At 41.5% G+C, this 26711-nt stretch overlaps 1 protein-coding gene across 1 annotated transcript in view; it reads right to left on the bottom strand.

Annotated features, from left to right (window-relative positions):
- The window catches only part of ik (IK cytokine), a 59107-nt gene that overhangs the window by 20674 nt on the left and 11722 nt on the right, over nt 1-26711 (bottom strand). Inside the window, exons 5-12 of the mRNA XM_073067424.1 lie at nt 23708-23875; nt 21754-21868; nt 16815-16885; nt 8472-8518; nt 7079-7242; nt 5355-5463; nt 2981-3026; nt 378-594 (exon numbers count right to left, since the gene is read on the bottom strand). Of these exons, the coding sequence (XP_072923525.1) occupies nt 378-594; nt 2981-3026; nt 5355-5463; nt 7079-7242; nt 8472-8518; nt 16815-16885; nt 21754-21868; nt 23708-23875 (937 nt within the window). The remainder of the gene's footprint in view (nt 1-377; nt 595-2980; nt 3027-5354; nt 5464-7078; nt 7243-8471; nt 8519-16814; nt 16886-21753; nt 21869-23707; nt 23876-26711) is intronic.

Genomic DNA, 26711 nt, shown 5'->3' on the forward strand with positions numbered 1-26711 from the left:
GATGGACTAAATGGCCTAATTCTGCTCCTACATCTTACGATCTTAATCCTAGAAGGCAGCACAAAGGAATTAAGATAAATGCCAATTGCCTGTAAGCCTCAATTCCATAGACAAATACCTGGGCCAACAACAGTATCACTTGTAAATAAGTCAAGGTCCACAATGCGCACCATGGACTTGTCCCTAATTGCCTTTTATTTGGCAATCCTTTTACCATTCCCCCTCTTCACAGTCTTGAAAAGGTTACACTTATTGGCCACTTTATTAGGGAAACATGCAAATATCTAATCAGCCAATCATGTGGGAGCAACTCAATGCATAAAATCATGGTCAAGGTTCAGGTTGTTTTTCAGATCAAACAAGTGATTAGAACTTACTTCATCATCCACTCTTGGCTTTTCAAAGTAATTGTGCCGGGACTTTTTCTCTTCGTCTCTCTCTCTTTCCCTCTCCCGCTCCCGCTCTCGCTCCCTTTCTCGCTCTCTCTCCCGTTCCCGCTCCCTTTCTCTCTCCTTCTCCCGGTACTTCTCACGCTCCTTCTCGCGAACAACCTTCGCGGTTGTTGGCACATAGTCACCGATGTCATCAAAGATGCTAAAAGAAAAGAATTAAACCCAGTAGTCCATGATATGTGAGATCATTCAAACATTCTGCAAAATATATAATTCCTCCCTTACTGCAGTCCTCAGAATCAGAGTCAGGTTTATGGTCCAGGTACAGGTCGACGAAACCAGGCAGACTAATAATTCAGCATGGACTAGATGGACCGAAGGGCCTGATTCTGTGCTGTAGTTTTCTATGACTAACAACATCTTCCTCCTTGTTTCTTCTGTGGTCATTGTCCTCTCCCATCATATTCCTTCTTCTTTAGCCCTTTATCTTTACTACCTATCACTTTCCAGCTTTTCATTCATTGCCCCCTCCCCCACTAACCCTCTCACCTGGTCTCACCTATCACCTGCCAGCTTGTACTCCTTGCTCTCCTCCCACTTTCTTCCCTCTTCCCTTCCAGTCCTGATGAAGGGTTTAGGGCTGTAAAGGCAATTGTTTATTCCTCTCCTTAAATGCTGCCTGACCAGCTGAGTTTCTCCAAGGTTTTGTGTATTTTTTTTGTGTATTTGTGTATTTTGTGTATTTGTGAAACCTTTTGTTTCTCCAATATGTAATTTGTAACTTATAGAAACATTATGGTTCCTTATGATGGTTACAGCCAGGGGTGGTAATGGGGATAAGCTCACACTACCTATTAAATGTGTGCGTCTTAAATAGCCTCTGACAACCATGTCCAACTCCTGGCCTTCATGTGTGGCTTAGCTACTAAGCTCGGCAGAACTCTTTTTAACAACAGGAGAAGGGACAACGACAGGTTACTGTTGTCTTAAAACCAGTCGCTTCGGGCAGATGGGGCTCGTCAGGTCATGGTTGGCAACTCACTTTATGTCTTTGCACTGTACTGCTATCACAAAATAACAAATTTCAAGTCATATTGTGAGCAGTTCACAAAAACGATTCTGGGATTGAAAGGCTTATCATATGAGTAACATCTGATGGCTCTGGGCCTCTGCTCACTGGAATTCAGAATGAGGGTGATCACACTGAAACCTAACAAATGTTGAAAGGCCTCGAAAACATGAATACGGAGAGGGTATTTGTTAGAAATTATTGACACCCTTACATTTTCACAGCTCCTTATCAAAGTTCAAAGTAAAATTTACTATCAGAGTGTATACATATCACCACCCTACACCCCTGAGCTTCTTTTTCCTGCAGGCATACTCTGCAGATCTATAGAACAGTAAATGTAAACAACAAAAGACCAAGAACATAGAAGACAACAAACTGTGTAAATTCAAACATAAATAAATAGCAATAAATAACGAGAGAATAAAAAAACAAGTCCTTAAATTGAGATCATTGGTTGTGGGAACATCTCAAAGAGTGTAGTTACCCCCTTTTGTTCAAGAGCCTGATGGTTGAGGAATTATAATAGAGTGAATGTGGAGAAGTTGTTTCCTATGGTGGTGGAGTCTAAGACCAGAGGGTCCAGCCTCAGAATAGAGGCGAGAAGGAATTTCAGCAGCTAGCAAGTGATGAATCTGAGGAATTCGTTGCCACAGGCAGCTGTAGAAGCCACATCACTGGGTATTTTTAAGGCAGAGGTTGATAGGTTCTTGATTAGTCAAGGTTTGAAAGGATATGGGGAGAAGGTAGGAGAATGGGGCTGAGAGGGAAATGGATCAGCCATAATGAAATGGTGGAGCAGACTCGATGTACCCAATTGCCTAATTCTGCTCCTATATCTTATGGTCTTATTTAAGACCGTGATAATAAACCTGATTCTGATTCAAAAGTCTAAAGATTAAAGATTAGCTTTATTGGTAACATGAACATTGAAATAGAGAATGAAATGCAGGAATGTGGGAGGAAACCGATGTACTTAGAGGAAGCCCACACATTCACAGGAAAAACGTACAAACTCCTTACAGACAATGGTGGGAATTGAAGTAGATTTTTCCCACTGATTAGAAAGCTTTCATCATCTTGAAATCCTCTGCTGTGCCACTGCAACCTTCCCTGTTCCAGTTTCTGGCACTGTAAAACGTTATGTTAACCGCTCTGCTGCTGTGCCACACATTGCCGGTACAGCCATAACCACTCTGCTGCAGACTACATAGGGCAGTTTATTTAAACCAACAATAGTAGTCAAATCATTGGCATGACACACATGAAACCACAGGTAATCTACTGAACATCAAACATTTCTGAGACAAAAATCTGCTCTATTGCGGGGGGGGGGGGGGGGTGGGTGTGTGTGTGTGTGTGTGTGTGTGTGTGTGTGTGTGTGTGTGTGTGTGTGTGTGTGTGTGTGTGTACTTAACTTGAAACCATCTGCCTTTCTGAACTGAATCTTAGCCCCTCTCTCAAGCCTCTTCAGCTCTTCCAAAATAAGCACCCCAGGAAATTAAATGAAATATAGTACCTTATATCAGCTTCTGGTGGTCTCTTTTCATCACCTCCTAATTTACCTGAAAAAGAAATCAGGTGTAGAAATATTAAAATTGTTATTATTACCATTGTGAAACATACTCACATTGTGCAGAACAATTCCATCGTCACCCCACTTCCTCCTTGGTGCATCAATAGAATTTAGTAGTTATGACTACCAATGATAGAACACAGAACAGAACAGTACAGGAACAGGACCTCCAGCCCAAATGTTATGCCAAATCAATTAGTCATCAAATTGCCAACTAAACTAATCTCTTCTGCCTACACAATGCCCATATCCTTCAATTTTCCTCACATTCACGTCTTGCCTAAATGTCTCTTAAAAGTTCCTCATGTTTCTGCCTCTACCACCATCCCAATCAGTGTATTCCAGGCACCCACCACTGTGTAAAAAAACTTGCCCCTCACATCGCCTTTGAAATTACCCTCTCTTGCTTTAAATGCATGTCCTCTGGTATTAAACATTTCATCCCTGGGAAAAAGATGCTATCAATTCTATCTATGGTTCTCATAATCTTATAGGCCTCTATCAGATCTCCCCTCAGCCTCTGCCGTCAAAGGAAAACAACACAACTTTGTTTAACCTCTTAGGAACATAGAAAACCTACATCACAAAGCTGTACCGAAGATGTCCTTACCTGAGAAATTACCTAGGGTTACCCATAGCCCTCTATTTTTCTGAGCTCCATGTACCTGTCCAGGAGTCTCTTAAAAGACCCTATCATATCCGCCTCCACCACCATTGCCGGGCAGCCTATTCCATGCACTCACCACTCTCTGCGTAAAAACATACCCAATATCTCCTCTGTACCTACATCCAGGCACCTTAAAACTGTGCCCTCTCGTGTTAGCCATTTCAGCCGTTAAAAGCCTCTGACTATCCACATGATCAATGCCTCTAATCATCTTAAACACCTCTATCAGGTCACTTCTCATCCTCCGTCACTCCAAGGAAAAAAGACCGAGTTCACTCAACCTATTCTCATAAGGCATGCTCCCCAACCCAGACAACATCGTTGTATATCTCCTCTGAACCCTTTCTATGGTTTCTATATCCTTCCTATAGTAAAGAGACCAGAACTGAGCACAGTACTCCAAATGGGGTCTTACCATGGTCCTATATAGCTGCAACATTACCTCCCGGCTCCTAAACTCAATACCACGATTGATGAAGGCCAATGCACTGTATACTTTCTTAACCGCAGAGTTAAACTGTGCAGTAGCCCTGAGCGTCCGATAGACTTGGACCCCAAGATCCCTCTGATCCTCCACACTGCCAAGAGTCTTACCATTACCTAACACTATATTCTGCCATCATATTTGACCTACCAAAATGAACCACTTCACACTTATCTGGGTTGAACTCCATCTGCCACTTCTCAGCCCAGTTTTGCATCCTATCAATGTCCCGCTGTAACCTCTGACAGCCCTCCACACTATCCACAACACCCCCAACCTTTGTGTCATCAGAAAATTTACTAACCATCCCTCCACTTTTCATCCAGGTCATTTAAAAAAATTACAAAGAGCAGGTGTCCCAGAACAGATCCCTGAGGTACACCACTGGTGACCGACCTCCATGCAGAATATGACCCGTCTACAACCACTCTTTGCCTTCTGTGGACAAGCCAGCTCTGGATCCACAAAGCAATGTCCCCTTGGATCCCATGCCTCCTTACTTTCTCAATAAGCCTTGCATGGGGTACCTTATCAAATGCCTTGCTGAAATCCATATACACTACATCTACTGCTCTACCATCAATGTGTTTAGTCACATCCTCAAAAAATTCAATCAGGCTTGTAAGGCACGACCTGCCTTACGAGCTCTTGCTATAGCATGTGTCCTCTAATCCAGGTGGTATCCTGCTAAATCTCTCATATGGTGTTATGTGATGGAAAATTAGAGAAAGGGGGGTAGGACATTATCAGAAGTTAAGAGAAATTGATGTGCATGCTGTCAAATTGGAGACTATCCAGAAGGAATATGAGGTGTTCCTCCTCCAACCTGAGAGTGCCCTCACTATGGTTGTTCCTACTGAACTACTCCTTCGATGTCCTTGCCACATCCATTGTCCGGAACTGCTCAGAGATTAAGCTCTTACATCCCATGCACCATCAATCTACAGGCCATGACACTCAGGGACTTGGGCCATATTTGTTTTTGACCTTTATTGTAATTATATCTGCTCTATATGTCTTGTGCCCGTGTGTGACTGCTGGTACAGTGTTTTGTACCTTGGTCTCAAGAGGAATGCTGTTTCATTTGGCTATAGTCACTTGTATGGTTCAATGACAATTAAACTTGAAAATATTGGATGGAGTTAAAACTTTCTTTTAAACCTTACCTTTATCTTTCTTCTTCATTTTCTTGTTACGAGTTCCCTGGCGCAAGTAGGACAGGATCTGAGTCAATTTATTGATAACAATGTCATTGGTGGTCAGCGTTGTTTGTGCCTGAAGAGGAAAGATAAGATTGTTCATTGCAGAGCAACAACATCTTCACTATACACAATGATATAACGGTGATGTTCATACCCAGGAGCTTTAACTTCCTCGGCATAAACATTAAGGATCTCACGTGGTCTGTATATACCGGCTGTGTGCCGAAAAAGGCACAACAGCACCTCCTTCACCCCAGAGAGTTGAAGAAGTTTGGTTTGGCCCAACAGATACTAAGAACTTTCTATAGGAGCATGATTGAGAGCATCCTGACTGGCTGCATCACTGCCTGGTATGGAAACTGTATTTCCCTCAATTGCAGGACTCTGCAGAGAGTGGTGTGGGCAGTCCAGTGCATCTGTAGATGTGAACTTCCCACTGTTCAGGACATTTCCAAAGACAGGTGTGCAAAAAGGGCCCAAAGGATCAATGGAGACTCGAGTCACCCCAAACTGTTCCAGGTACTACCATCCGGGAAATGGTACCACAGCATAAAAGGCAGGACCAACAGGTTCTGGGAAAGCTTCTTCCACCAGGTCATCAGACTGCTTAATCCATGCTGACACTACTGTATTTCTAGGTTATATTGACTATCCTGTTGTACATAATATTTATTATAAATTACTATAATTGCATATTTGAATGGAGACATAACGTAAAGATTTTTACTCCTCATGTATTTGAAAGATATAAGTAATAAAGTCAATTCAATGAAACCTTGTGTGGTGCACAATCTCGTAGGAGTCATGCATTTTCTTCATTCTTCTGCTTAGGTTATCGAGTACTTCTTGGTAGCGGATGTGATAAAATTCCATCTTCCCCAGAATGTACTAGTGCAATTCTACACTGGCTTCATAGAGATCATCCTCACGTCAGTCATTACTGTCTGGTTTGGTGCAGCATCCTCCTGTGGCGACCCACTTTCTGCGCAGGCGAACCGGCTCACAAATAGCCAGCGCGCGGGGAGAGACTTTGGTAATGCACCTCTGACGTCATTTCTGCCCGGAGAGGGCGGGCGCTAGGGATTAAATGCCAGCGCCACGAAGTTCGAATAAACTAGTCTCGAAATGACTTACTGACTGCGTGTCGTTATTTCAGCGCTGTGTGTAGCACATCGCTACACTCCCACAATATACAAAAACTACACTGAACTGTCAGGTCAGCAGAAAAAGTTATTGTCTGCAGTCTACCATCCCTGCAGGACTTGTATATATCCAGGACAAAGAAGTGAACTCAAACGTCATCTCAAAAGTTTCTTCCTCCTGGCAGAAGTTAAGAGGTTAAGAGGGGAGGCAGAATAGGAAATGGGAAAAGAGGGAAGCGGGGGGGGGAGAGAATTGCCAGAAGTCAGAGAAATTGAAGTTCATGCTGTGAGGTTGGAGGCTACTCAGATGGAATATGAGGTGTTGCTTCTCCAAGCTGAGAGTGGCCTCATCGTAACAGTGGAGGAGGCTATAGATAGACATGTAGGAATGGGAATGGGAAATAGAATTAAAACAGGAAAACCTGCCTTTCGTGGCAGATGAAGTGAAGGTGCTTGCTCTGTTCTCCCTAAAACTAGCAAAAAATCTAAAACAGCAAACAAGTTCAATTGAAACCAATACAGAAACATAACACGTTGATACTTCACCTCCATGGTAGGGCAGTCGGCTTTGCTTCTGATTAACGTTGTGGGCACATCCGTGTCTGCATATTCATCATCTAAATCCACAACATACGCCATGCGTCCCGGTAAAAACAGCTCATTTCGTTCCTGGGGCTTGATTTTAAACAGAATACGGTATATGTTGCGTCCTGCAAAGAAAGTGTGATGGTATTGAGTTCACTGTCCGCAAAGCCCTGAACTCAAAAGGAAACTTTAAGCCCTCACTCTAGGGAGGTGATACTCTTGAAAGATGATCTTACTCCCCTGCCTAGTCTCTGCGGCAAGGTCTTGCTATTCACTATCTGAGTGGTAGGATCTCACCCCTACCAAGGAGAGGATACTTCCAGTTAACCAAGTAGTTTAAATACAGTTAATCTTATTTTTAATGGGGCACATTAGAAAAATAGGTCTTAATAAACATTTAAACACAGAGGAATAAGAATTAGAATTAAAATCAGGTGCCACATCACTGGCATATGTCATGAAATATGCTGTTTTGTGCGAGCAGTACATTGCAATACATAATAAGAAACTATAAATTACAGTAAGAAATAGAGTTACAAGAAAAAGTTTGTGAAACCTTTGCCTGGTTTTCTGCATTACTTACTCATAAAATGTGGTCTGATCTTCACTGAAGTCACAATAATAGAGCATTGTTGCAGAAAAGCAGCATCCAATATCAGTGACTCCCACTGCCCAGGACATGCTGTCTTCTTGCTGCTGCCATCAGGAAGGAGGTACAGGAGCCTCAGGACTCACTCCACCAAACTCAGGAGCAGTTATTATCCCTCAACTATTAGGCTCTTGAACCGGAAGAGATAACTTCACTTGCCCCATCACTGAACTGTTCCCATAACCTATGGACTCACTTTCAAGGGCTCTTCACCTCACGTTCTTGATATTTATTGCTTACTTACATATTGATATTATTACTACTTTTTAAAATATTTTCAGTTTGTTGTCTTTCGCACACTGGTTGTCTGCTCTGTTGGTGTGGTTTTGCATTAATTATATTATTGTTATTGGATTTATTGATTATGCCTACAAGAAAATGAATCTCAGGGTTGTATATGGTGACATATATGTACTTTGATAATAAATTTACTCTGAACCCTGAATTCTAGTGCTCTGAGCTGTAACAGCTTCATGCCAACCACTGCACTGCCGTGACACTTGATAAATTGTTATTTATAATTATTTTTCTTATATTTCTTACATAAAATATACTTTATTTTACATATTGCACGGTACTGCTGCACAAAACAATGAATGTCATGACGTGACAGTGATAATAAACCTGATTCTGACACTGAGCAAGAGTCTTTTATTTTCAATCAATGATAAATCTGTGATTAAGTTCAAAACTGTAGTTGCTTACCCAAGCGAGTCTTGAATTCAATTTTATTTTCCGGATCTTCATCTTTCCTGAAGAACAAATTTAAAATAATTAACATTTAGAGTGAAACACACCATGCCAACAATCACCTGCAAACAGAATATTTGTAAAGTTGACTCCTACTGTAAGTCATCATTAATGCTCTCAGTTGGTTTTACTACAGTGGATTTCGGTTTATTGGGCAGCTGCTTATTTGGGACATCTCTAAAAAGAACAAAAGCTGAATCAAGAAAACAGCTGGATTCCCTTTACTTCTTTGGGACATTATATTACTTAATTCGGGCAGGAGACTGCTGCCGAACAGTTTCTAACTAGGATTTTGCATGTCTTGAAGCCGATAGACATTACCCCATGCTTAGAGCATTTTAAAATAGCATCAGTTGCACGTTTGTGTTCAAAAAGCAACGACTTTTGTCACTGATAGTGAGTGAGAATAAGCAGTAAGACAACTCTCTACCGTTTTGCTCATCGCGGTTTCAGGCATTCAGGTTTGGAAATGCCAAAAAAGGCTGGGAATATAAATGAAACAACTTCACTACTTCAACAATATAGAAATTATGAAGAATTTGAAGGTATCGACAATCATCTTGAGTGTCACAATGAAAATGAAGATTTGGAGGATGCAATCATCTAAAGCATTGTATGAAGGCTTTATATACACTAGATGGCTACACTGGTTTGTCCATTTACAGTCAACCTAAAGAACATGGCAGATGAATTCCTCCGGTGATAACTATTAGGAATCTAAAAACTGTTTTATAGTGCTGTAAAGGTATTTTTAGTGTTCTAATTTGTTCTGCATTTCACTTAAATACATAAATTGTAATTCAGTTAAACGGTAGTTTGTCTTTTTTTGTACCTTTTAACTATTTGAATGAAACTTTGGCTAATTGGGGAAGCAGCTTAATTGGACAAAATGTACTGGTCCTGATGTATCTCAATTAACCAAAATCCACTGCATTCATATTGGTAGCATAGCTATTAGTGCAATGCCATTATAGCTTGGAGTATTGGAGTTCAGAAGTCAAATTTGACACGGTCTGTAAGGAATTAGCTCCTCTCCCGTACTGCATGCATTTCCTCCAGGTGCTTTGGTTTCCACCTACATTCCAAAGATGTAGTAGTTGGCAAGTTAATTGGTCAGTGTAAACTGCCCTGTGATTAGGCTAGGGTTAAATAGGTGGGTTGCTGGGTGGTACTGTTCATTGGGCTGGAAGGGCCATTTCCTTGCTGTATCTCTAAATCAATAAATGACTGTCACATATATCAAGTTGAAAAATTTGTTTTGGATAATGTTGTAAGTAATTGTGCATTTATGGGTGTGCTATGTTGGCACCAGAATATTTTGTTCATTTATTTTATTTAGAGATAAGGCATTGGTCAGACCACATGTGGAACACTATAGGCAGTTTTGGGTCCCCTATCTAAGAAAAGATGTGCTGGTATTAGAAGGGTTCCAGAGGAGGTTTATGAGAACAATCCCAGGAATGAAAAGGTTAATGTATGAGGTGTTAGATGGCTCTGGACCTGTACAGAGGAATGACTGAGATCTACTGCATACAGAAAAGCTGAGAGAGAGTGGACTTGGAGTAGGTGAGTCTCAGACCAGAGGACACAGTCTCAGAATAGAAGGATGCCCCTTTAGAACAGAGATAAGGTGGAATTTCTTTAATCAGAGCATTGCAAATCTGTGGAATTCTTTGTCAAAGATGACTGTGGATTCCAAGCCATTTGATAAACTCTTGATAAAAACACAAAATGCTGGCAGAACTCAGCAGGCCAGACAGCGTCTATGGGAGGAGGTAGTGATGACGTTTCGGGCCGAAACCCTTCATCAGGAGTTCATCACTACCTCCTCCCATAGATGCTGTCTGGCCTGCTGAGTTCTGCCAGCATTTTGTGTTTTTATTTATTTCCAGCATCTGCAGATTCACTCGTGTGCCTTTGATAAACTCTTGATTTGTCAGGGTGTCATGATGGAATGGCAATGGGCTGAATGGCCTATTTATTTTCCTTTGTCTTATGGTCTTAGGTGAATTTGTAATTAACTTTCTCCATCCTCCATATACAACTTGACTGAAAACACCTCAAGCTATTTGGAAGAATTCCTCAATGATATACTTATCCTGCGTACCGCATAACATCTTTTAAGCTGTTCTATCTACCCCTCTGTGAATGCTGTACATCACACAGAACATACAACAGAACAGTAAAGGAACAGGCCCTTCAGCACCAATGTTGTGCCAAACCAATTAAATTATTCATCAAATGGCCAATTAATCTCTTCTGTCTACTGAATGTCCATATCCTTCCATTTTCCTCACATTCATGTGCCGACCTAAATGTCTCTTAAAAGTCCTTCACGTTTCTGCCCCTAACCCCACATTGTAGGCACCCACCACTCTGTGTAAAAAAAACTTGCCCCTCACACCTTTGAAATTACCCCCTCTCACTTTAAATGCATGCCCTCTAGTATTAGACATTTCAATGCCTTGGAAAAAGATATTGCCTATCTATTCTCTCATACCCTTATAAACCTCAGCTTCTGCTGTTCTAGAGAAAACAGCCCAAGTTTGTCCAATCTCCCGTTATAGCACAGCCCTCTAATTAAGGCAACATCCTGTGCACTCTCCAAAAGCTCGACATCCTTCCTAATGGAGCAACCAGATTTAATGACTCATTTCTTGTTTGTATTTCTTGTGTTTACCAGATATGATAAGCTGGTTCTTTAATCCTTTAAGAATTAACTATTCTTGCATCTCTATAATTTTTAAACCAAAATATACAACCTCACATTTTTTGCGTTATCTATCACCAGTTTGCCCTTTCACTTCTGCTCCCAAAATTCCTTTGCAATCTCCAAGTCCACACTGCCACCTGGCTTTGGAGCAGTGGAGTTCACCCTATCTTAGATAGATAGATAGATAGATAGATACTTTATTCATCCCCATGGGGAAATTCAACATTTTTTCCAATGTCCCATACACTTGTTGTAGCAAAAACTCATTACATACAATACTTAACTCAGTCATAATATGATATGCATCTAAATCACTAACTCAAAAAGCATTAATAATAGCTTTTAAAAAAAAAAAGTTCTTAAGTCCTGGCAGTTGAATTGTAAAGCCTAATGGCATTGGGGAGTATTGACCTCTTCATCCTGTCTGAGGAGCATTGCATCGACAGTAACCTGTCGCTGAAACTGCTTCTCTGTCTCTGGATGGTGCTATGTAGAGGATGTTCAGGGTTTTCCATAATTGACCGTAGCCTACTCAGCGCCCTTCGCTCAGCTACCGATGTTAAACTCTCCAGTACTTTGCCCACGACAGAGCCCGCCTTCCTTATCAGCTTATTAAGAAGTGAGGCGTCCTTCTTCTTAATGCTTCCTCCCCAACACGCCACCACAAAGAAGAGGGCGCTCTCAACAACTGACCTATAGAACATCTTCAGCATCTCACTGCAGACATTGAATGACGCCAACCTTCTAAGGAAGTACAGTCGACTCTGTGCCTTCCTGCACAAGGCATCTGTGTTGGCAGTCCAGTCTAGCTTCTCGTCCAACTGTACTCCCAGATACTTGTAGGTCTTAACCTGCTCCACACATTCTCCATTAATGATCACTGGCTCCATATGAGGCCTAGATCTCCTAAAGTCCACCACCATCTCCTTGGTCTTGGTGACATTGAGATGCAGGTAGTTTGAGTTGCACCATATCACAAAGTCCTGTATCAGTTTCCTATACTCCTCCTCCTGTCCATTCCTGACACACCCCACTATTGCCGTGTCATCAGCGAACTTCTGCACATGGCAGGACTCCGAGTTATATTGGAAGTCAGATGTGTACAGGGTGAACAGGACCGGAGAGAGTACGGTTCCCTGTGGCGCTCCTGTGCTGCTGACCACTGTGTCAGACCTACAGTCTCCCAACCGCACATACTGAGGTCTATCTGTCAAGTAGTCCACTATCCAATCCACCATGTGAGAGTCTACTCCCATCTCCGTTAGTTTGTGCTTTAAGATCTTGGGCTGGATGGTGTTAAAGGCACTAGAGAAGTCAAGGAATGTAATCCTCACAGCACAACTGACCCCATCTAGGTGAGAGAGTGATTTGTGCAGCAAATACGTGATAGCATCCTCCACTCCCACCTTCTCCTTATACGCAAACTGAAGCGGATCCCGGGCGTGCCTGGTTTGTGGCCTCAGATTCTGTATAATCAGCCGCTCCATGGTCTTCATCACGTGCGACGTCAAGGCAACAGGTCTGAAGTTCACTGGAGGAAGTCAGTGGTTCTGATGCAGAGTTTCAACTTGAACCATCATCATAACATTTCCATTGTAATTATATGTGCTCTGTGTGCCTTGTGCTGTGTGTGACTGTAGGTACTGTGTGTTTTGCACCTTGGCCCTGGAGGAACTGTTTCGTTTGGTTGTTTTCATGTGCATGGTTGAATGATAATTAAATGAACTTGAAAAGTTGTTCCCTCCAACTCATGTTCCTCCAGCAGATTATTTGTTGCTTCAGATTTCAGTATCTGCCCTCTCTGTGTGTCTCTGTATATGAATCAAAATGCAGATGCTAGCAAGCAGAAAGAAAACAAAAAGAAAAATCACAACCACTCAGTAGGTCAGGTAGCATCTTTAAGAAATAGTACCTTTCAGGTAGATAGTAGTGGTTAGCATGACGCTATTACAGCTTGGGGCATCCGAATTCAGAGATCAATTCCAATGAATTTTGTAAGGAAATTATGCGTTCTCCCTGTGACAGTATGGATTCCTCCAGTTTCCTCCTACATTCCACAGAAGTACTAGTTAGTAGGTTAACTAGTCATCGTAAATTGTCCCACAATTAGGCTATGGTTAAATCTCGGGGGCACTGCAGCTCATTGGGCTGGAAGGGCCTGTTTTGCTCTGTATCTCTAAATTTAACAAAAATAAAAAGACAGATATTTACTCTTTGTCTTTCCGTGGATGTTGCTGGACACATTGTATGTTTCCAGCATTTTCTGTTTTTATTGAACACTTACACTTTGGTGTCTACTTTATTAGGTACACCTGCTCGTTAATGCAAATATCTAATCAGCCAATCATGTGGCAGCAACTCAATGCATAAAAGCATGCAGACGTGGTCAAGAGGTAGCCAAAACTGCATACAATACTCCAAATTAACACCTTATACAACTTCAACATAACATCCCATTTCCTGTACTCAATACATTGGTTCATGAAGGCCAATGTGCCAAAAATTTCTTTATGACCCTATTTACCTGTGATGCCACTTACAATGAATTATGGACCTATATTCCCAGATCCTCAGTGAATTGATCATCAGTGAACTAATTTGAGAGATAAATGAATGGGAAAGGGTCCAGTGTAGCCGGGAGAAAGGTTTTAATGTGCTCCATGACCAGCTGCACAAAGCATTTCATAATGGTTAATGTTAATGCCACTGGATGATAGTCATTTAGGCAGGCTACTGCTGCCTTCTTTGGCACTGGAATAATGCTGCCTCCTTGGAAACAGAAGGGACAATGGACTGCTCCAGAGAGATGCAGAATACATCCGTCAGCTGAGCTGCAGTCTTTCAGAGGTCGACCTGGTATATTATCAGGTCCTGCAGCTTTCTGTGGGTTGTCTCTGGCCACCTCAGTTTCAGTCAGATGGAGTGTCTGCTCCCCTGAGTGAGGGGTACCTTCCTTGCCAGTACTTTGTTCTGAACCTCAAACCAGGTGTAGAAGACATTCAGCTCTCAGAGAGTGAAGTAACCTGGTCATCAATGCGCAGTGTAGACTTGCAGTCTGTAAACCTCCGAATTCCCTGTCACAAATGCCTCATGTCTCTGGTCTCTCAGAAGATGCTGTAAATTCTCTGAGAATGCTCTTATTTCACCTTGCTGATGGAGTAGAAAAGCACAGTTCTTGCTTCCCTGACAGCTGTTGCTTCTCCTAATCTAAAAACAGCATCACAATTCCTCAGCCTAGTACGTACCCCTGCAGAAAGTCATGGCTTTTGGTTTGTCTTCAGCCGGATGTATTTCGTGATGGTAACATCCTCAGTACACTTCTCTCTGTAGCTGGTCACAGAATCCACATATTTCTCCATGTTAACATGGCTGCTATAGGTAGCAGCCACCCTGAAGATTCTCTAGTTCGTATTATGAAAGCAGTCCTGCAGTGCAGAGATTGCACTCTCAGACCATGAATGTACGCTCAGTGGCCATTTTATGAAGTATACAATAGCCTGTACCTTCCCTTTTGGAATTGAGCTTTTAAACCACCTGTATGACTTGGCATTTGTGTGGAGTCTCAAAGGTGCAGAGTGGCATGTACAGGCTGAATTCAGGCAGTAGGGTCTGGGCCTTGGAGAGTGGAGAATGAGTCAATACTTGGCCATTGCTGAGGCAATTTGATGCGAAGCAAGCAGACACAGCAGGGCCCAAGCTTGGGTTGGACAGCAAGGAAAGACCCGAGGTTTGACTACTTTAAGCACTGGGCTGAATTGGAAAGGGCAGGTAAGGGCTGAAATGAGATACCGGAGGCTAGGCCGAAGAGCGTATCAGAGCGGTAAGGCCCAGGTCTGAGACTGAGGTTTCGCAGATTTAAGCATCGGGCCAGATTGAAAAGGTCAGGGTTGGAGGCGAAGGAAGGGCTGGTTCAGCTCCACGCTCCGAGAGGTTTACTAGTCTCGGTGCTGAACTGAGGTCGTGGCCTGCAATGAATAGGCTCCTGGATCAGCAGTGTGGCTTTGTGGCTGTGAGTCACCTCTGTGAACTTCAGTTCTGAATGTAATTTGCTTACTTTTATTGTTTGCACAACGTGTTTTTTTTTAAAAAAAGGGTTCTATTGGGTTTCTTTGTTCTGTGGCTGCCTGCAAGGCGATGAATCTCAAGGTTGTATATACCTTAAAAATAATGTATTTTGAACTTTTTACAGGAGGTACCTATTAAAGTGGCCACTGAGTGTAGCTTTCACGTGTTGGACAAGATATAAGAAGTAACAGAGGCAGCATGGAAGCAGGCTCCTTAAACCAATATCAACTCCGACCACAAGGGCTACCCGAGATAGTCCTGCTTTCCCAAGCTTGGTCCACAGCTGTCTAAACCTCTCTTATCCATGTGTCGCAGAGATCGATAATGGGGCCTCAACTAGTTAAAAGGATTTATATTTTAAAAAATTATTTAAAACTAAAGAAGAAAAGGCCAGGAGAAATTATTTACTTGTTTTATTTATTTAGAGATACAGAATGGAACAGGCCCTTCCAGCTCAACAAGTTGTACCACCCAGCAACCCCTGATTTAACTCCAGCCTAATCATGGGACAATTCACAATCACCAATTAACCTACTACCTGTAGGTCTTTTGGACTGTGGGAGGAAACCAGAGCACCCAGAGGAAACTCACACAGTTCACAATGAGACTGTACAAACCCCTTAGCAGCAGTGCCTGAACTCTGAAACGTCCTGAGCTGCAGAAGTGTCATGCTAATCGCTATGCTACTGCGGCACATACTGGAGAACAAGAAACTGACCGAGAAATTAAACCTCCTTACAGGTTCTCTGGGTACAGAAGAACCTGGGTATGCTCTGGGAATAGAATGAAACAGGAGCCTATAGGAATGAATGGTAGTAATAAAAATAAACGAGGAATAATACACCGTAAGACAGCCCACTGAGTCTGTTCTGCCATTTGACCATGGCTGATTTATTTTCTTATAATATGTAGGCTAGTACAAGGGTGACTGGAAGAAAGCACACGGGCATTTAAGAGGTAGGCTACTTATTTATTTTACACAGTGGGTGTGTGGAAAGGGCTACCAGGAGTGGCGGTAGAGGCAGAAACATTAAGGACATTTAAGAGACTCTTAACTCTGCCATTCTAAAGACCTCGACCCTGAACGACGAAGGACCTTTGATGGGCTATACTGTATCTGGGAACAACTGAAAGAATGGATTAGGACAAAGGAATCTGTTGAGCTGCTGTCGGCAGCCTATGCCCCTGTGGGAATGATGGGCTTCAAAGAAGAAGGGAGTTTTAGATAGGCGCATGGTTGAAAGAAAAGTTGAGGGCCATGTTAATCTTGGAGTAGGAAAAAGGATGGCACAATATTGTGGGATGAGGGAACTGTACTGTGCTGTAATGTTCTATTTTTATATTCCTGAACCACTGTTAGAAGAGTATTTCAAGTTACTCAGAGACAGCAGATGTTGGGATCTGGAACTACAATGAGATACAAAAAAATCAGCAGGTTAAGAAGCATCTGTGACAGTGAAGGAATTGTCAACGTTTGGGTCACAACCCAACATCAGGACTGCTACTTCTGTGTTACTTACTTCACTTCCTTCTGCACTTTCTCGATCATATCTTCTTCTTCTCTCTCTTTGCTGGTGATTTCTGCTCGGACCTAATAAAGATGGACAACATGAATTCCTTTGATCCACCTGAAAACGTGCTAAAGATTATTTCTCACAGTAAAATAGTCAGGTGAGCTGTTATAAGACTATTGAATGCACTGCTAGTACAATAAAATGGATTCGTCCTTTCAGTCCACTTCTTAGGGATTCACACCTTACTGTGCTTTCACTGTAATATTTTATTCCGCATTCTGCTACTGGCAGTTAAATCTGATCAACTACTCTAGTTAACACCCCCTCTCACCCCTCTATGGCACTAGTCACTGCACTTTAAACTAAGAAAAAAATCTAGTGTTTTCTCGCCATATATGACAAATAAACTTGTCTTGGACTTGCAGCTGTGGACAGGTAATGATTATAACCAAAGTTTCAATGACAAACTCTGCCAACTTCATCACTCATAAAGCCCGAGAAGAGTTTATTCGTTACTTTAAACTACTTTTATAATGTTGTTCACACTGTAATTACATGTTGGTATTTAAATGTTTATACACATTTTATTCCATACCTGTATTTCTAACTTTATTTCATTAGTCCTTATAATGCCTGAATATTGTTGTTTTTTGTTGGATGTCACACCCTGACCAACACATCACAGCAAATTCCCAACACATGTCAATGTATATGGCAAATAAAATTGATCCTTGGTTTACCCAGTACTATCTCAATGCACTGTGTAATGATTTGATGTGTGTATAGTATGCAAGTTTTTCCCACTGTACTTCAGTACATGATAATAAAAAAATAATTTCCTAAATTGGAAAACATTAGTTACAGCAGTGTTTAACCTTAGTATCAATTGGCTGACAACGCTAGCTCCGGAGCCAAGAATCTTTACTGAAGGATGATTAGATGCCAACACGGTATTACAGTGACAAAGGGCTGTTTTGAGATAACTTTAACATCATGTCATCTGCCTTCTGCCCATTCATAAGACACAGGAACAGAATTAGGCCATTCAGCCCAATGAGTCTGCTCCACCATTCCATCACGGCTGATTTATTTTCCATCTCAACCCCATTCTCCTAGTTCAAAGTAAAGTAAAATTGATCAGAGTGCATACATGTCACCACATACAACCCTGAATTCTCCCCATTACCTTTAACACCTTGATCTGTCAACAATATATCAACCTCCATCTTAAAATATATTCAATGACTTGACCTGCACAGCATTCTGTGGCAATGAATTCTACAGATTCATTTCCCTCTGACGAAATAAAATTTTCAGCATCTGTTCTAAAGAGCCCACTCTATTCTCAAGCTGTGTTCTCTGATCCTAGACTCCCTCCTCCACCCCCCCCCAACCCCCCCCCCCCGGTTGGGAAACATCCTGTCCACATTCACTCTGTCTCAGCCTTCCAATATTAGATAGGTTTCAATGAGACTATAAAAATTCAAGTAAGACTACGGAAAGTGATGGACATAACCCAGTCGATCAAACAATAAATCCTGCCCACCAAGAAGTTCAGTAAATGCTTCCACAAGAAGCACCATCAAGGCCATGCCCTCTTCTCGCTGCTGCCATCAGGCAGGAGATACAGAAGCCTCAGGTCCCACTCAGCAGGTTCAGAACAGTTATTACCCCTTAACCATCAGACTCCTGAACCAGCATGGATAGCATCACTCACCACTATTACAAATTGACTCACTTTCATATTGCATTACTATTTTACTTGCACAGTTGTCTTTTATTCACATTGCTAGTTTGTCAGTCTTCATTTATGCATAGTTTTGAGCAGGGGAATCAAGAACTAGAGGGCACAGGTTTAAGGTGGTGGTGGAGGGGGGGGGGGAAATCTCATCAAGAGTCTACTTCCTCAGCATATCATCAAAAAACCCTGCCAAACTTCTATAAATGTGTGGTGGAAAGTGTACTGACAGGCTGCATTATGGCCTGGTAGGGTAACACCAATGCCTTTGAGTAGAAAATCCTACAAAATGTAGTGGATTCTGCTCAGTACTTCACGACTACAAAACCCCCAACCATTGAGCACCTCTACATGAAACGTTGCATAGAGAAGCAGTATCCATCATCAGAAATCTCACCCCCCAGGCCATGCTCTTTTCTTGTTGCTGTCATCAGGTAGTAGGTACAAAGCCTCAGGACTCGCACCACCAGGTTCAAGAACCGTTACTACCCCTCGACCATCAGGATCTTGAACAAAAGGGGAAAACTACACTCATTTAAGGACTCTTATCTTGTTACTTCATGCTCATTATTTATCGCTATTTATTTATTTATTATCTACATTTGGACAGTTTATTTACAGTTTACAGTTACTTTTCTATAGATTTGCTAAGTATGCCCGCAGAAAAAAATCTCAGGGTTGTATGTGGTGACAAGTATGTACTCTGATAATAAATTTTACTTTGAACTTTGAGATCTAATAGGAACCCGAGGGGTAACTTCTTTACCCAGGGACCAGCCAATAAATGGAATGAGCTGCCAGAGGAAGTAGTTGAGGCAGGTAGGTTGACAATGTGTAAAAGGATGTATATACAGAAAGGTGCTGGAAAAGGGCCAGCATCATCATGAAGGATCCCACCCACTCTGCTCATGGACTGTTTATACTACTCCCCTTTGGAAGTGTGATAATGCAGCATCCACACCAGGACCAGGAGATTTAAAACAGTTACTTTCTCCAAGCAGTAAGGCTGATCAACACCTCCACCCACTAACCCACCCCTCCACACCCCCAACCACCACTACTACTTTATCATTTCCTGTTCAGAATCACCCAATGCATAGATATTGCTGTGCTCAGCAACACTTTATCTATGTACGATCAATGTCTATAAGCCATCTTACATTTTTATATTTATTGTGCTTTCATTAATTATTATTGTATTTCTTATCTTACCATGTTTTTTGTGCCTCATTGGATCCAGAGTAACAATTATTTTGTTCTCCTTCACAATTGTGTACTGGAAATGACATTAAACAATTCTGAATCTTGAAAAGTTACTTGAGCAGGTACATGGATAGGAGAGATTTAGAAAGTTATGGGCCAAACACAGGCAAACGAACGAGCTTAGATGGGACATCTTGGACCATTGGACCAAAAGGCCTGTATAACCCTAAGTTCAAAGTAAATTTAATTATCAAAGTACATATATGCTACCACATATTACCAAATGCTGGCATAGATGGGGTTCCAGAGGAGGTTCACGAGGATGATCCCAGGAATGATAGGGTTAATGAAAGAGATGCAATTTTGATGGCTCTGGGCCTGTACTTACTGGAGTTTAGAAGAAAATCGGGGGGGGGGGGGGGTGGAATCTCATTGAAACCTGTTGAATACTGAAAGGCCTAGATACTGTGGATGTGGACAGGATGTTTCCTATAGCAGCACAGCCTCAGAATAGAGGGACGTTCTTTAGAGTATGATGAGGAGGAACTTCTTTAGCCAGAGGGTGATGAATCTGTGGAATTTACTGCTACAGATGGCTGTGGAGGCAGAGTATCGTAAGTTCTTGATTAGCAAGGATGTCAAAGGTTATGGGGAGATGGCAGGAGAATGGGGTTCAAAGGGAAAATAAGTCAGCCATAATTGAACAGTGGAGCAGACGATGGGCCAAATGGTGTAACTCTACTTCCATGTCTTAAAGTCATTTTCTCGCATGCTTTGACAAGAATTAAGTACAACAGAACTTTACAAAAAATTACACATAAACATACAAAGGATGACAACCAATGTGAACCTCTACTACTCTCTCAGTTAGCTATGGATTTGCACACCAAGATCCCTCTGTACATTAAATCCCACCAATCATGGTATTGGGCTGGAAATCACTGTTGTGGGCCAAATCAAAGGTGATTATCAATCAGCATACAGGAGGGAGACTGAACATTTAGCCGAACAACAACCTCTCACTCAATATCAGCAAGACCAAGAAACTGATTGTAGACTTCAGGAGAGGGAAAACCAGAGGTCCATGAGCCAGACCTCATCGGAGAATCAGAGGTGGAGAGGATCAGAAACTTCAAATTCTGGGGTGTCACTATTTCAGAGGATCAGTCCTGTACCCCGGTACAATTGCAAAGAAAGCACAGCAGCACCACTACTTCCTCAGAAGTCTGTAGAGGTTCGGCATGGCATCTAAAACTTTGACAAACTTCTATAGGTGTGTAATGGAGAGTGGAGAGGCTGCATCACAGCCTGGTACAGAAACAGCAATGCCTTTGAATGGAAAATCCTACAAAAAGTAGTGGATCCAGCCCAGCACATCACGGGTAAAGTCCTCCCAACCACTGAGCACATCTACATATAACGCTGTCATAGGAAAGCAGCCTCCAACATGAGAGATCCCCACCACCCAGGCCATGCTCTCTTTTCGCTGCTGTCAAAAGGTAGAAGGTACAAGAGCCTCAGGACGTGCAACTTCCTGAAAGGCTTTGTTTTGTGTCAAATCAAATCAGTGAGGATTGTGCTGGGGGTAGCCATTCTTCCTGCACCAACAAGTTCAGTTATTACCCCTCAACCTTCACGTTCTTAAATACACTCACCTACTCCATCATTGAAATATTCCCTAAATGACCTCACGTTAAAAACTTTATCTCATGTTCTCATTATTTATTGCTGTTTACTTATATTTGCATTTGCACAGTTTTGTCTTCTGCACTCTGGTTGATCTTTCATTTCATTGATCCTGTTAAAGCTACTAAAGACTCTCTGATTATACCCAATGGAAAATGAATCTCAGGGTTGCATATGGTGACATATATAAAATTTGATAATAAATTTACTTTGAACTTTATATTCCCAAAGTAGCTTACAGCAATTGGAATGCAAGCATCAGATACTGACTTCTGAAACTCCCAAATTTTAGAGATCATCAAATGGGCAACTACTAACCTTCTGCAGGAGTGCAAAATCCAGCCCCTTCACCAAGTGAGTGTGCTCCATGTCACCACCCAAGAACTTGGACTCCTGGATGAGCTGCCGCCTCTTCTCTGCCGCAGACTTGTCCCTGCAACAAACAGAAGGAAAAGATACAGAGTTACAGCTCTATCACTTGAAGTCAACACAAAACTCACGCAAACCTAATTTTCCCACCATACACAGCCAATATAAGTTGGCTATACAAATACAGTGCTCTATTGTAGATCATTTATTCCAAATGATGTCTGCTAAATCTGATAAGAGTTAAAATAATTGTGGTAGATCTACCATAACCCCACATCAATGAAGGCTGCAATTAAAAGAGTTTAAACTGATGTTTAGATAAAGCTAATCTTTATATTTTATTTGTCACGTGTAAATCGAAAGATACAGTGAAAGGCTTTGTTTTGTGTCAAATCAAATTAGTGAGGATTGTGTTGGGGGTAGAGCCATTCTTCCTGCACCAACATGGCATACCCACAAATTACTAATGCTGATCCACGTGGCTTTGGACCATGGGAGGAAATTGGAGCACCCAAAGGAAAACCACACGGTCGCGTGGAGAATGTACAAACGCTTTACAGACAGTGGCAGGAATTGAACACGGATTGCTGGCACTGTAAAGCATTACACCAGGTGCTATGCTACTGTGCTAAAACTGTTCATTTTTCGAAATTTGGTTTTTGGTGATGCCGATAGTAAAATGTTTAAATGAATTTTGTTGTGCAAAGTGGAAAATGGAAATTACAAAATAACTTTTTCCAAATGGTTTCTTCTAAACCTGACTTGAAGAGCTAATCTAATTGGTTAAACTATTATCTCCCCAGAACCCCAAAATAAAGACGCCAATTAAGAAGGGTTTACTTTGTTTACAAGGCACTGAAATACCCATTTAAATTGCTGTAGTATTCATGATGAAAACAAACAGCCTGCTGGGACATTTTAAGGGCAAGAAAGATTCAATGACATGACTTGGGTCTTTGGGGTCACAGAAAAGTCACAAAGAGCTCAATGGCTTACTCCCTTTACTGGAAAAAATAGCTGAACCAGATTTGGCTTTAAAATAATCAAGTAGCTATTCACTAGAGATCTGAAAATATGGACTAAAACATTATTCTGTTCATAAAATCTAAATTCCAAAAGGTGCTGTGGTGGGGTTTGAAGTTAACGCCTGCGGATCATCAGTTCCTGCATCTGGAGTACGAGAGCAGTAACACAAACATAAACTCTGCCATGGACAGTCCCAAGCCCAGCTGCAAGAGGAAGAGGGTCGGGCATGGGGCTAGAAACCCTGTAACATAAAGACCCACAGTTACAGAAATGCCAACGACCTCATCTCTGAGAGAGGCAGGATCTTCGATGGGCTACGCCTAGGGTAGACAGACTCGCCCACGGCAGAGGACTCTGGCAAGCTGCTGTCAGTAGTTTATGCCCCAGAAAAGGAGATGGGCTTAGGTCAGAAACACAACCATTACTGGTTCTAGATCTAAGTTGATGAGCTGCCATTTCCTCATGAGTGTTCATACTTTCCTTCCCATGTGCACATGGGTGTCCTCCCACAGTCCAAAGATGTACCAGTTAATAGGTTAATTAGTCATTGTAAATTGCCAGGGTTGTTGGGCTGTGTGGCTCGGTGGGCTGAAAGGGCCAATTCTGCCCTGCATCTATAAATAAGTAGGTAATAAAAATAATCATTTTTAACACAAGAAACTCTGCAGATGCTGGAAATCCAAATCAACACATGTAAAATGCTGGAGGAACTCAACAGGTCAGGCAACATCTACAGAAATGCTTTTTTTAAAATATGGAAATTATACTTCAATTGGCTGGGATTAAAATGGTTAACTGTTTTAATGTAGAGATTACGACCATTAGGATTTGTGTCATTGCTCTGACAGAAGGAATGTAAACTACTGTCTGTACTTACGCCTCAGCAGTTGGTCCAACGGCTCTGTAGTTTGCCGTCGTACTGATGAGCTCAGTTTCCTCATAATCTTTGTTCACGCCATCTCGTCGCTCCCGTGCTCGATCACGGTACTTCTCAGCCAGCTCTCGCTCACGTTCCAGCTCCTGCTGCCGCAGCTTCGCGTAGTAACTGGAATCGAGCAGAACAGTGGCATGCTTCAGTATTATAAGGCAGAGAAACAGAATTAGGCCATTCAGCTCATCAAGTCATTGCCATTCAGTCATTCTCAATCCCATTCCCCTGCCTTCTCCTTGTAACATTTGATACCTTTACTTATCAAGAAACTATCAGCCTCCAATTTAAATATACCCAATGACTTAGGCTTCAATTGCTGCCTTTTCCCATCAGATTCAAAAACACATCATCGCTTTATCATTAACCAAGGAAAACTCCAGGTAAATGCTTAAGAAAATCTTAATTTGGTTCCCAATTATGCTGATGCTTGAATGTAATTTAAAATGGGCTCTGATGTGCTAAGTGAGAAAGCAGAACAGAAGCATGCTCCAATATCTCTGCCTCTTTCATCGCTGCATCAGTTTTATTTATTTACAAATTTATTTTCACTTGCACACTTTGTTTTCATTTGCACTTTGGCTGTGAAACACCAATGCTCTTGAATGGAGAGGACTACAAAACAAATAGTTGATACAGCCCAATCCATCACAGGTAAAACCCTTCCCACAACGGAGCACATCGACATGGAGTGCCGCCACAAGAAAGGAGCACCCATCATCGAAGACCCCCACCACCTAGGACATGCTCTCTTCTTGCTGCTGTCATCAGGAGGAAAGATATACAGGATCCTCAGGAACCATACTACCAGGTTCAAGAACAGTTATTACCCTTCAACCATCAGGGTTTTGAACCAAAGGGATTAACTTCCTTCAATTTCACTTACCCCATCATTGAACTGTTCCCACAGCCTATAGAGGGGAGTCACCAGGAGACACTCATGGAGTGAGTACTGTTTCAGATTCACTCCATAACCTTTACTTTTTTTAACCTATGATCACCCTTATTTAACTTACTTTTACCTACACCAAAAGATTCTTGCTACTTTTTTGGACTTATCTTTAAGAGTGTACTGTGAATTTTGAAGAAATAAGTACAGAAATGGCTTTAAGATCTAAAGGGCGAGACCCTGGGAAAGATCCTAACGGCAACGGAAAGAAAAAAAAGACCGATCCTAAGCGTACTGAATTGACTTATGATATGTTATTGGAGCTCTTAAATGAAAAATTTGAAGAACAACGACAAACTTTCAAACAAGATCTAAAGACTTTCCAGGATTCTATGGATAAGACTGATTCAGTAGTTAAACAGCAGCAAACTCTAATCGCAACTTTGCAAGAGGACGCTCGGAAGCGAGACTTGATAATCGAAAAACTGGAGCAGAAATTATCATCGACGATTAAACAGGTGGAAACACTTAAAGCCAAGAGTGTTGACTTTGAAAATCGGCCCAGAAGACAGAACTTACGCATACTTGGTCTCCCGGAAGGTATCGAACAAGGGGACCCCTCGAAGTATTTTGCTCAACTTTTAAAGGATGCGTTCCCTTCTGTATTCCCAGACAGTCCTCCGTTACTTGATCGCGCCCACAGAATTATGCTCCGATCATCAAGTTCTTCATCTAAACCACCTGTTGTAATTGTTCGATTTCATTATGTGCATGACAAAGAGCAACTTATTCGTGTGGCTCGGCGTTTAGGGATGGTTAAATTCAAAGATTTCCAATTTCGATTAGTGGAGGATTTTAGCCCAGAAGTAATGAAGGCAAGGCTCCTTTTTAAACCTCTTTTGTCTGAATGTTATGAGAAAAATCTAAAACCAGCGCTTTTATACCCTGCGAAGCTTAGAATCTCGCCTCCGAATGCACCACAGCTTGTTTTTCTCTCCACATCTGAAGCTCGAAGCTTTCTGGATGAAAATTATCCTACTGCTTTGGACTCTCGTTTCTAATAAATGAGTGATTTTGATCGTTACAGGATAGTTTTTGTTTCCAAAACCGGATTTTGTTTCTGGCTATTGGTGTAGGTTTATTCTATATTTTATATTCTAATTAAAGTTTTTATTCGACGTACTAATCTTCTTATTTTACTTACTTTAACCACTGTACTTTATTTTTGGTCATTATTATTAATCCTTTGAAGGTGAATTTTTTTTAACGGTTTGATACATATATTTTCATTTTTTGTGTGACTAAGATGACAGTTTCTTCTCTAAAATATTTCTTGCTTTTTTTTGATTTCACCATTTTTTTTCTCTCGTCTTCTTCCCATAATGCATTTCTTATCACATTTTAACTTTTTTTTGTTTGGGTTTTAACCCGATTTATAAGTTACTAGTGTTTATATTCTTTTTAGGTTTTTTTTTACTAGCAATTGTATTAAGAAGTTTGTTTTAGTATAGTGATAATTACTTTTTTGGAGTTTGGGGGGATCTTTTTTTCCCCTCCTTTATATATTTGGAGTTGCCTTCTGGTGATACTGGGGTAGATTTAGTATCATTCCTTTTTTTCCCTAGCCTTCTCCAGGCTCAGGATGGGCTTTTTCTTCATGGGTGGGGGGTGGGGGTTTCCTTTCTAAATTTATTGTTCTTTTTACCAGTTTTTTTTAGTTTTCTCATTTGGGCTGATTTTAAACTACTAAAATGTCCGTGATGTCGTCACTTTCGGGTCCGCCCCTTATTTTTGTTCCTCTTCTGGGTGCATGAGTTCATAATTTGGTTAACTCTTTATATACCAAAGGGTTGATTTTAGAAATATGGCTCAGACCATTAATTTTGTCTCTTGGAATACTAATGGCTTAAACCATCCGATTAAACAGAAAAAGATTTTCAAAGTATTCCAAAGACTGAATGCACATATTATTTTTGTACAAGAAACTCATGTGAAGAAAGAGGACAATCAATGTTTTTTTAGGTTTTGGAGGGGTCAACAGTACCATTCGAATTCGAATGCAAA

The sequence above is a fragment of the Hemitrygon akajei genome, chromosome 15 (assembly GCF_048418815.1).
Source record: "Hemitrygon akajei chromosome 15, sHemAka1.3, whole genome shotgun sequence".
Taxonomy (NCBI): domain Eukaryota; kingdom Metazoa; phylum Chordata; class Chondrichthyes; order Myliobatiformes; family Dasyatidae; genus Hemitrygon; species Hemitrygon akajei.